This window comes from Elephantulus edwardii, unplaced genomic scaffold, assembly GCF_000299155.1.
Source record: "Elephantulus edwardii isolate Elephantulus edwardi_28Jun2011 unplaced genomic scaffold, EleEdw1.0 scaffold00208, whole genome shotgun sequence".
NCBI lineage: Eukaryota > Metazoa > Chordata > Mammalia > Macroscelidea > Macroscelididae > Elephantulus > Elephantulus edwardii.
In genome coordinates, this window is record NW_006399958.1 from 4,856,615 (window position 1) to 4,867,754 (window position 11,140).

The 11,140-nt window shown below is 48.1% G+C and overlaps 1 protein-coding gene across 1 annotated transcript; it reads right to left on the minus strand.

The window, feature by feature from the left end:
- Positions 1–2,910: 2,910 nt before the first annotated feature.
- ZNF614 (zinc finger protein 614) lies at positions 2,911–9,671 on the minus strand. Its single transcript, XM_006897401.1, has 3 exons — positions 9,423–9,671; positions 5,226–5,352; positions 2,911–4,055 (listed from the first exon to the last, which is right to left on the minus strand). The coding sequence occupies exons 1-3, from the start codon at positions 9,669–9,671 to the stop codon at positions 2,911–2,913; spliced, it is 1,521 nt and encodes a 506-aa protein (XP_006897463.1).
- Between the last annotated feature and the right edge of the window lie 1,469 nt (positions 9,672–11,140).

The following is an 11,140-nucleotide window of genomic DNA, read 5'->3' on the forward strand; positions in this document are numbered from 1 at the left end:
GCAGACTTTCCCATTGCAATTCGTTTTTTGATTTCCTGGCTGCTGGTGCCAAGAGTGTTGACTGTGCAATTAAAACCTTCAAAAACACCAATGGAGAAAATAGCTATTATAGCAAACTACCATCTATTATTTTTAGATAGATCGTTTATCTCTAACATGTTATAATTAAAAACTTCTCCATTCTGTGTACTTACAAATTTTTCAATGAGTTTTTGCAATTAAGCTGCCAAATATCTATCTTGATACGTAATAAAACTCTTGATTTAAGTCTAAAAAAAACCACAAAAAAACAACAAACCAAACCCAAAACCCAATGGAGTGTCAGCTAGGAGTTTGTTCTAACTTGACAACGATGACAGTGAGTCAAAGCCAGATAAAATTAGTAACCAGCAGTCATCTCCTCATGCCATTTTCATGATTTTCAAAATGAAATATGGTTGCATGTTTACACTGCAAGAAGTTGGGGGAAAGGTATTGAAGTCTCTGAATTCTGCAATTTCCTACCAGCTTTAAGTTATGTGAAATTAAACCTTTCCTAAAACTAGCGTTTAGGAGGGGAGCTCTGGTGGCCTAGTGGCAAGGAGCTGCAACTACACTCCCAGAGGCGCACGGTTCAAATCCACCAGATGCTCTGCAGGGGAAGGAGGGACAATCTCCTCCTGTACCAGTCAGATCTGATTTCACTGTACACTCACACACACACAAATACCATTTAGGGTTATTTTATAAATTTCTTTGGTCATGGTAAAAAGCCAGGTAATTAAGCCTTTCCAGAACTGTTGTTACAATTTTGTTTTCAGGGATAGGAGAACAGGCGATATTTTTTAAGGAGCCAGTGGGTGTCAGGTAAGAGAATAGTTGGAAAAGAGCAGGAATGCTTGCCTAATTTGAAGAATGTAATCAATTTAACTGAATTAAATATGTAAAAATTCTTTAATTTGGTGTATGTTTTGTTATGCTGAGCACAATTAAAAAAAAACAAAAACAAAAAACCTGTTCATTTTCCAAGTACTTCTGTAGTAAATAAATTCACAATTAAAGAAACTGAGGGCTGAAGAAACAGAAAAGCTAAAAAAGTTATAGGATCCTCTTGTAATACATCTGATATTAAGAATCAGTTATGAGGCGAGCTCTGGTGGCCTAGTGGCAAGAAGCTGCACTGCAATCCTAGAAGTACGTGGTTCGAATCCACCAGATGCTCTGCTGGAGAAGGAGGGGCAATCTCCTCCTGTACCAGTCAGATCCGATTTGACGGTACACACACAAAAAAATACTATTTTTTTTTTTAAAAATCACTAATGTGGGAACAGGGCACTTTTAGAAACGTAGAGCAATGTCAAAGCAACAAGGGATGATGCTCCAAGTTGTCGGGTCTGAAAATGCATGTCAAAAACAACCTGCTGTCCAGAGTTGCAACAAAATGCACAGAAGCATGTAGTGTTTCACAGGCCTGCCTCCATGTTCATGAATTCTTTGGTATTTTTGCTACTGGTGCTCCACATTTAACTTGATGGCTAGAGCTACTGTTTATATCATTTTGTGACAAACAGACCTGGGAAAGGGCATTACTGAAATACCGTCCTATTCATTATTGTTCTTTAGTGTTCCACCAGGGTGAGTTCTCTGACATTTTATTGTGATCTTCTTTTTAGATAACAGCACTTTATTTCCTCTTTCTCTCTCTCTTGTTTACCACAGAGACATGAGAGCCTACCGACACAGGAGGAGATTGTTCCTCCTTCTCCAGTGGTGCATCTGGTGGATTCGAACCACACGCCTTCAGGATTGCGGCGCAGTTTATTGTCAGAACAGCACTTTTACCTGGGAACTCTGGCAGCCTATTGGGTAGGGAGTTGTGCTCACCCAACAAGGTGGTGCCTCTCTCTCTGGCAGTTCGAATCCACCACTGGTTCCAAGGGAGGAAGACAGGCCCTCTCTTCCCATTTGATTATTTACAGCCTCTGAAAACCTGCTGGTGTGTCAGCTCTCAATCAGTTGTGACACAAGAGGAGTGTGTTTGAGTTCTGAGTTTTATTGTGGGTTCTACTTTAATATGGATTCTGTGTTCGGACAGTTTTTAACGGAGGGTATTCCCACACTGAATGAACCAACTTCTCCCTCTGTGCTGTTCACTGGTAGAAAAAATGGGTTTATTATTAGTGGGGCTACCAAATTCGCCGCTGCAGAAAGGTTTCTCTCCTGGGCAAAATCCCTTAACATCCTGAGGTGTGAGCATCTCACACTGTGAAGAGTCAGGGGCCGGTGGGAGGATTCTGGGTCACAGCGACTGCCTGGAGGCCTGAATGGGCCATACCCGGGCCCGGCCCCTCTTCTCGAGTGTTGTGATGTTGGAGCCCGGTGAGCCAGTCCATCTGGTGGGGAGTCTTCCTCAACACTGTTGCTGTGTGTTGTCAAGCCCCTTGCTGACCATCCAGTGGGTCTTCAGAGGCAGTCCGTCGCAGGAGGCTAAGCCTCCTTCCCCTGGGGAGCAGCTGATGGATTCAAACCGTGTGCCTTCAGGATTGCAGCACACGCAGCTCCTTGCCCCTAGGCCACCAGCAAACGACAGTGGTTCTATTAGGAGCTGTGGCAGCTTAGTGGTAAGAGTCTGTGTGGCCAATGCAAAGGCGAGTCAGTTCGAATCCAGCTTTGTGGGAGAAGGATGGACAGTCTCCTCCCGTGCGATTCACTGCTTTTGGACACCTGCGGGAGGCTCAGGATGGGTTGGTTTGGCTCGACTGTACAAACCACCACCGCTATGGACTACATTTCAATCCTCTAGAAAACCACTAGTGTTTAAAGACAGGTGAACTACCATAGCAACATTGCCACAGTCTCCGTGTCCACACAGCTGTTTGCCCTGGGTGCCTGCACGCTCTCTGTTGTACGCAGGGCACTTTGGCTCTTGGCTCAGGAAGCGTCCACCTGGGCGCCGGCCCCACCTCGCCCCGTGTGCGTCTTTCGGTGCTTTGCCAGGTTGGACAGGTAGGAGAAGGCCTTGAGGCAGTCGGGGCATGAGTACGGCCTCTCCCCGGTGTGCATCCTGCGATGCACGGTGAGGGCAGACCTGATGGCGAAGGCCTTCCCGCAGTCCTGGCACGCATAGGGTCTCTCACCCGTGTGACTCCTCTGGTGGGTGACGAGGCTGTACTTGTGCGAGTAGGCCTTTCCGCAGTCGGCGCACACAAACGGCGTGTCTCCGGTGTGCGCTCGCTCGTGGTGCACGAGGCAGACCTTCTGGTTGAAGGCCTTGCCACACTCGGCGCACACGTAGGGCTTCTCCCCAGTGTGGGTGCGCCGGTGGATGACCAGCGCGCGCTGGGTGGAGAAGCCTTTGCCACACTCGCCGCAGACGGCTCTCTCCCCCGAGTGGGTCCGCTGGTGGAGGAGGACCGTGCGCTTGGCGGTGAAGCCCTTTCCACACTCGCTGCAGGCGAACGCCTTCTCCCCGGTGTGTGAGCGCCTGTGCGCCACCAGGTTGCTCTTGGCTGTGAAGCCCCATCCGCACGCAGTGCACACGAAGGGCTTCTCGCCAGTGTGCATGCGACGGTGCACCACGAGGTAGCGCCTCATGGTGAAGCCTTTCCCACACTCGCCACACACGTGTGGCCTCTCTCCCGTGTGCAGGAGCCGGTGCACGAGCAGGCTGTGGTTCACCGTGAAGCCTTTCCCACACTCCCCACACACAAAGGGCTTCTGGCCCGAGTGCGTGCGCCCATGCGCCCGCAGATAGCGCTTCTGCGAGAAGCCTTTCCCACACTGGCTGCAGATATGGGGCTTGTCTTCCAGGGGGGTTTGCAGGGGCAAGGAGCAGCTGTTCCTCACCGAGCTGCCTCTTCCACACTCCTCCGCCGGGCGGGATTCCTCTGCCTGAGATCTCGGACGTTTGGGGGGTGAGGGATTCCGACAGACTCGCCCACGTTGGCTACATCCAGGGGGTTTGCCTCCAGAAGGGAGGTGCTGTTGGTCAGCGAGGTGACAAGGCCTGCAGGCTTTCCCACACTCCACACGGGCTTGGGCTTGCTCCACCTCGAGCCTCCTCTGATAGTTTAGGACTTGGGATTCAGTGCCGGTGCGTTTTGTGGTTTCAGGGAACTGCATTTCAACCTGAACTTGTTTGTCCCTTGTATGTGGAAAGCTTTGTTCAGCTTTGTTCAATCCAGCAGAACTCTTTATTTCAGATCTTCTGTTCTGGCTTGCAATACTTAAGGGTGATTTCAAAGTTTGTCTATTATATAAGCCAGCTATCTGCTTCTGCATTAGGGGAAAAGGAATTTTGCCCAGAAAAATAGCATTTTCAACTGCATTCTGGTCACAGGTTTGTTTTAGTCTTTTGACAAAGTTGTGGTATTGAAAGTGCTCTTTCAGAGGACCATCAATTTCCCTGATTTCTAGGAAAGAAGAGAACAACATGGAATAAATACATTAAAAAATAAGCTGGTGTGGGCTACCTGACCATACAATCCCAATATAAGAGAACAAACCAAGAGAAAAAATCAAGAGCTAAAAGAAGTCAGGCATTAGGAGTCTAATTTTTTTTCTACACACCCACAAAGAAGGTCTCACATGGGCCAGAGGACAGGTAGAAGGGCTATCTGGGGACCCTCACACATTTTCACCACTGAGGTGTCTTCCCTGAATGTTGTTGTTGTTGTTATGTGCTGTCGAGTCACCTGTGACTCACAGCGACCCTATATACAACAGCCCTAACCCCTGCTCTGTGCTGAGCCAATCGCACTGTCTCTGACACCCCCATCCTGATTACCCCAGTCACTGAATCAATCCACCTCATAGAGGGCCTTCCCCTCCTGCGCTGTCCCTCCACCCTCTCAGAGTAAAATTCACAAGGCCACGACCCTCGTGGGTTTCCACTGCTCACCTGGGAGAGTTACCTGGTGGGTTTTATCTCCCATCATCCGTGGCCCTTTGCCTTGATCCAGTCTGCAGTGTGTGCCTGGTTTACCACTGTGATACCCTGGTTTGTGAGAAACGATCAGAGATTCAGCTATACTAAAGTAGACGAGAGTTTCAACATACTCAAGATTACAATTAATATTCAACATTATTCAATATTCAAGAAGATAGTGAAACAATTTCTCTGCTGCAACATGAAGAGTCTTTTTCCACAACAGAGAGTATTTAAAGTCCTTGTTCGGGGTCAAAGAAGGGAGAGAAGGCAGCTGAGAAGGAAAAGACTGGGCACCTTTTGGGCAAGTTGCTCTTACCCAGCGATAGGAGGTTGTTATAATTCTCCAACATCACGTCCTGGTAGAGTTTCTTCTGAGTCAAGTCCAAGAGCTGCCACTCCTCCCACGTGAAGCTCACAGACACATCCTCCAATGTCAGGAACCCCTACAATAACACAGGATGTTTAATGAGCTTTCAATCCTTGATACTGATAAAGAAAAAAATTTAAAGGAAGTTACTCTGCTAACTTATACCACAGAGTCAGTCAGTCAGTATCTCTCTCTCTCTCTGTTTTACAAACACACTGTGGCACCAAAAATTTCTCTCTATACATCTGGAGCCCAGACAGCCTGGGGGGTAGAGAGTTGTGCTACCAACTCAAACAGAGGCATCTGGGGGAGTGGTGGGGGAGACAGGCAGTTGGAATTCACCAGTGGCATTATGGGAGTGAGATGAGCGTTCCCCTTCCATGTGATTTACGGCCTCTGAAAATCTACTGGAGGCTCAGCTGTTAAGTTGGTTCCAACTCAATGGCACATCATAACAAACCTATATACCAAGGTGCACTTGAGACAGGCCATGGTCTTTGCAATCACTTGTTATGCATCAGAGAGTTGGACAATGACTACGGAGGATAGAAGAAGAATTGATGCCTTTGAGCTGTGGTGCTGGAGAAGAATATTGAATATACCATGGACTGATAAGAGAACACATTTATCCTAGAGAGGGTTAAATCAGGCTGCTCCTTGGAGACAAGAATTCTGAAACTTCATCTGGCATACATGTAGACATGTTGCAAGGAGGGACCGGACCTTGAAGAGGGATGTTATGCCTGGGAGGGTGGAGGGACAGTGCAGGAGAGGAAGACCCTCTATGAGGTGGGTTGACTCAGTGACTAGGGAAATCGGGGTGGGTGTATTGGAGACAGTGAGATTGGCACAGGACAGAGCAGGGCTTAGCGCTGTTGTACATAGGTGTCGCTATGAGTCACAAGCGACTTGACGGCACATAACAACAACATACTAAGGAGTTCAGGTGGTGGTGTGCTATGTGTTGGTCTGTGAACTGTCAGTGGTTCAAATCCACTCTCTGATCAGTGTGGGTAAGATGGACAGGCACCTCCCACCTAGACTTCGAGCCTTGAAGAGCTGAAGGAGAGCTGCTAGGAGTTGGACTTCACTTGGTGGTGGTGGGTTTGGATCTTTGAGACATGCTAAAGGTCCCTCAGTGTCCCCAACAGCTCTTGGTGGCCTTGTGAGAAGAAGCTGGGCTGCAATTCCAAAGGCACACAGTTCGAATCCACCAGCTGCTCCGTGGGAGAAGGATGTGCAATCTGAAAGCGCAGTGGAGCGTCAACTATGGGCCAGTTCCAACTCGACTGCACACAATAACAGCTAATGAAAAGGCTGTCAGTTTACCACAATACCGCCAATTCACTGCTGCTAAATGGCTTGGGAAAGTGGAGGGCCGGCGAAGGGGACCAGCAGCCAGGTGGACTGACACAGTGACGGCAGCACAGTGGGTGAGCCTGAGCGGGCCAGGGACTGTGAAGACGCACAGCGTAGGAGAGGGTTCAGATCTATTGTTTTCAGTTGCTAGGAATCAAACTGGACTTGACAGCCCCCCAAAAACAGCCACAGATGTCGACTGAAAATCCACTCGAACTGTCTGATCAGAGGACCATTCACAAGTTACGTAATCCTTCTATTTGCCTAGTTCGCTTTAGGTTTCCTTTGTGGAGAAACCCTGGCTGTCATGAGGCTGGATCAATGATTCACCTGGCTTTCTAGTTCCTGCAAATACACCCAAGATGATAAGTTCTGGTGGAGCACTGGTTAAATCACCCTGAAGGTAACCAGAAGGTTAGTGGTTTGAATCCACAATAGGTGGCAATCTGGCTTCTGTAAAGAGTCATCTCTTTGGAAACCCTAGAGGGTCCTGCTCTGCGCTGCAGGTATAGGCTGCTGTGACCTGGAATCAATCCAGCAGCAAGGTTCCTGGGTTCCACCGGGGGTGTGTTTCATATATTCCCAAAGCAGTTTCTCAAAGCTTTAGCTTTATCAGCAGGCTGTTGACAGAGCAGCACCTAACATCCCACCATGAGGCAAACCCATCCAAAAAAATGTCCTAAAACCTCCAAACTTCACTGTCACTGAGTCGGAACCAACTCGCAGTGGGTTTGTGGGAGGCTGCAAGTCACACGGGAAGACACTGTTCATCTTTCTCCCGAGGGTCAGCTGGTGGATTTGAATGTTCTCTGGGTCGGCCGCACAACACCCACTAAAACTCCTAAAAACTCAGTGAGGAAAAACATTAACACCCTTATGGAGTGCTTTTTTGTACACAGGGTTTATCAGAGGCCTGCTATTTCAGAAGCGGGTGGCCAATCTCTCTTCCTAGTCTGTCTTAATCTGAATGTTCAGATTTAGAGAAGTATCCGACAGACAAGCATTTTACAGAAAGAGTGAAAGATATATCCCTTATTGTGGGGTTAACCATTAGAATCAGTGTTGTCCCTGCCTTGGGCACAAGCGTCTTTACCCACTTATTTCCCTGCTGCACCATCCACCAGGATACCCATCCACTTCTACCCACTCCCTTTAACATCTCCCATTGTCCAGCCCTTGATCTGAGGCTTCGTCTAAGTTAGAAAAAGGCTTAAGGTCTTTTGTACATAGGGTCGCTGTGAGTCGTGCTTGACTTGACAGCAATCAACAACAACAACAACAACAACATGCAGTGTTAATACCAGAACTGTAATTAATGTCATGAAACAAAACCTTCCTGAATAACTGAATGCAAAACCAAGTTGCTCTATAAACCTTCACTCAAAGCACTCTCAAAACTCAAAACCTAAATCCAGTTGACATCCTCTAAGGAATGGCTCTATTTTCTTTGCAAAGTTAGTGGGTCTTCTGCACCACTGCCTGTTTCTCTGGTTGGGATGGCTACTGGAAATGTTAGACGTACGGTGACAGCGCATGTCAGACACAGGTCCCAAATACAATCACACACCGTGTTCCCCCATGAATTAATATGAGTTCATTTAGTATGACTGCCTAATTCTACTTTGCCTTGACTTTGAAGCTACAGTCCACATTGTTTCCCCCCCACACCCCCAATCCCAATTATAACTTTTTCTATAATTGAACTGACATGGTTTTGTTGGTTTGTTTGTTTTTTGAGTTACCACAAATTTGCTAAGGAGCAAAGGAAAACCTAACAAGAATCACCTGGGTCTCAGTCATCTTTGGCAGTGAGGAAATGGACAAGAACGTGCATTCTGTCTTTTGACTCTTCTGCATCTGTTACCATGTTCTTCTGCTCAAAATTTTAGTCTCCTGTTCCATGGAGAAATGGTGGTGTCCAAATCTGAAATCTCTTTGCTTTTTCCTTCCTTTCTTTCTCGCTGCTGCATAGCCAGGTTCTGTAGACTGAAGAGGAAATGAATTTTGAATAGGTGTTCCTTCTAAGGGACCCAGTGGTTCACTGATTGTTTAGTGGCTTATCTGTTAGTGGGGTGTCTCAAACACACCGGTCACTCTGCAGGAGAAAGATGCAGCCGTCTGCTTCCCAAACAGTTAAAACCCAAAGCAAACCCACACCACAGCCTCCAGTCCAACTCACACGCTCCCCCCACTGGGCTTCAGAGGCGGAAAATCTTTACAGCAAAAAAAACCCCAAACCCAAGTGTTCTACATACCGCATCAAGTCTTTATATACCTGACTTGTTTACTGCTGATATAACAGAGGCAAGACTACGGGATGGCTCTGACGAACAGAAATTTAGTCTCTCAGTTTCTCTGTACAGGCAAAGAGTCAGTGAAAGAGCAGAAGACACGCAATGAAATGGATGGAGACTTTGGCAATGACATTGACATTGACAATGAGTCGTCGGTGGTGACTGCAACAACGGGCTTGAGTGCAGTGGGGACCCCGAGGACGGTTCTGCACAGGGCAGGTTCCGATCTCCTGTTCACGGGGTTAGGGCTAGGGCTAGACTTAGACTTGGTCTAACAGCCCCTGGCATCCCCCAGCCCAGTTTCCTTCTCATTCCCACTCTGTCAGAACTTCCTCGCAGCTCACCCCCTGTTGGGTTTCCAGGGCTATAAACAAGCCAGAAGATGCTCATCTTTCTCCCTCGGAGCTGTTCCTGGAGTCAAACCGCCAGGGCGTGTGGCCTCCGGATTAGCAGCACGCCCCAGGGACAAACGAGTTCACCAGGGCTCGGTTACCGGGTGGGAGGATAAAGTCCAAAGTCGGGTGCCAGCTCTGGGGGGAAGGCTTGTGTTCTCTGGAGATGTTGGAGTGTCTCGGCCTTCCTCAGTGGTAAGGAGCAGGAGGGCCAGGTCCAGAGAGACCCGTTCCTCTTCTGGTGCTGCTTTCGTGGGGGGCTGAGCCTCCTCTTGGCTCCACTTCTTCCCCTGCTCTCTCCAGGGAGATGAAGGTATCCGAGGCCGCACACCAGGGTGAGCATCACACATCACACTTGGCCTGCGATGGGATTAAGCAGTGCTGCATTCTACGCTTAATCCTTCACAACGATTTGGTTTATCAGATTGTGGGGACCATTACATCGCTTCTGTATTTTCTCTATCTACATAGGGTCGCTATGAGTCGCAAGTGACTTGATGGCACGTAACAACACAAAACCATCTATATTTTGGGGGACACACACACTTCAGTCTATGACAGTACCCAATGGCTACCTCAGTTTAAAGAGCACTCACTGTTACTTAAAAAATAATTACAGGGAGCTCTGGTGGCCTAGTGGCAAAACGCTGCACTGCAATCCCAGAGGTACGTGGTTCAAATCCACCAGATGCTCTGCTGGAGAAGGAGGGGGCAATCTCCTCCTGTACCAGTCAGATCTGATTTGACAGTACACGTAAAAATAATACAATAAAAATTAAAAAAAAATCATTACAATGCTTCATTTGTCATATCATTGTTCATTTTATTATACACAAATTAAAAAAAAAAATTGAGGAGGACCTGAAGAGCTTGCTGCACAAGGTCAAGGACGGCAGCCTTGAACATGGATTGACGGTCAACATCAAGAAAACACGGATTCTCAGCACTGCGCCAATTGGCGGCATCATGATGGATGGTGAAGAGACTGAGACTGTTACCAGGTTCAGTTTGCTCGGCTCCAGAGTCAACACTCTTAGTACCAGCAGCCAGGAAATTAAAAGATGAGTTGCACTGGAAAAGTCAGCTGTCAGAGCAAGTCAGCTGTCAGAGACTGCTCCAAAGTACTGAAGAGCAATGAGGTCAGTCTGGAGACTAAGGTGTCTTCTAAATTACATCATTATTTTCAGCCATTTATTCTCCCCCCCACCCCCGCCACTGGCTACATGTTTGATGATAGGTTTAGAAGCAGGAGTAGCATTCACTTCCTAAATAAATAGCATGCCTCCAGAAACCCTATGACTTTGATAAATGGTACAGGAGGCAATTGTTCCTCCTTCTTCAGCAGAGCATCTGGTGGATTTGAACCGCGCACCTCTGGGATTGCAGTGCAGTTTCCTGCCACCTAGGCCACCAGAGCTCGCTGAGTCCTGCTCTTCTTGAAGGCACTCAGAAGCAACAACAACAACAACAGCACGTTTATTCAATACAAACAGCTATTGCTCAGGGGTCTGACCATGTTCACTATCAAGTCCGCCTCTAACTCGAATTCCATTGTTGACCCAGCCCCAGGCTTGGCTTTCGAGCCCCTAGGCTGCGTCTCTATGTGTCTCTGTCAGCCTCTTGGGTTAGTCTTGCAGGTCCTTCACCTTCCAGACCTTCAGGCTGTCCCCTGCCAGACTGAGGGTGGCCTCAGCGCAAGGCGGTGGGCGCAATGTCAGGGGGCAGGTGGAGGTAATCGTGCAGACACTGGACACCCTTGCTGGGAAGGAACACGTAGAAAGTGTCCAGGTGAACTGCTCCTTCCCGCAGCCTCATGTCT

What these genes read in the sequence shown, in the direction of transcription:
- ZNF614 (XM_006897401.1), bottom strand. Translation starts at nt 9,671, where the DNA reads ATGTGTGATGCTCACCCTGGTGTGCGGCCTCGGATACCTTCATCTCCC. An exon ending in GGACTTTATCCTCCCACCCG is followed by an intron (nt 5,353 to 9,422) that starts GTAACCGAGCCC and finishes GTGTTATTGTAG; the next exon opens with GGGTTCCTGACATTGGAGGA. An exon ending in TAACAACCTCCTATCGCTGG is followed by an intron (nt 4,056 to 5,225) that starts GTAAGAGCAACT and finishes CTGAATCCCAAG; the next exon opens with TCCTAAACTATCAGAGGAGG.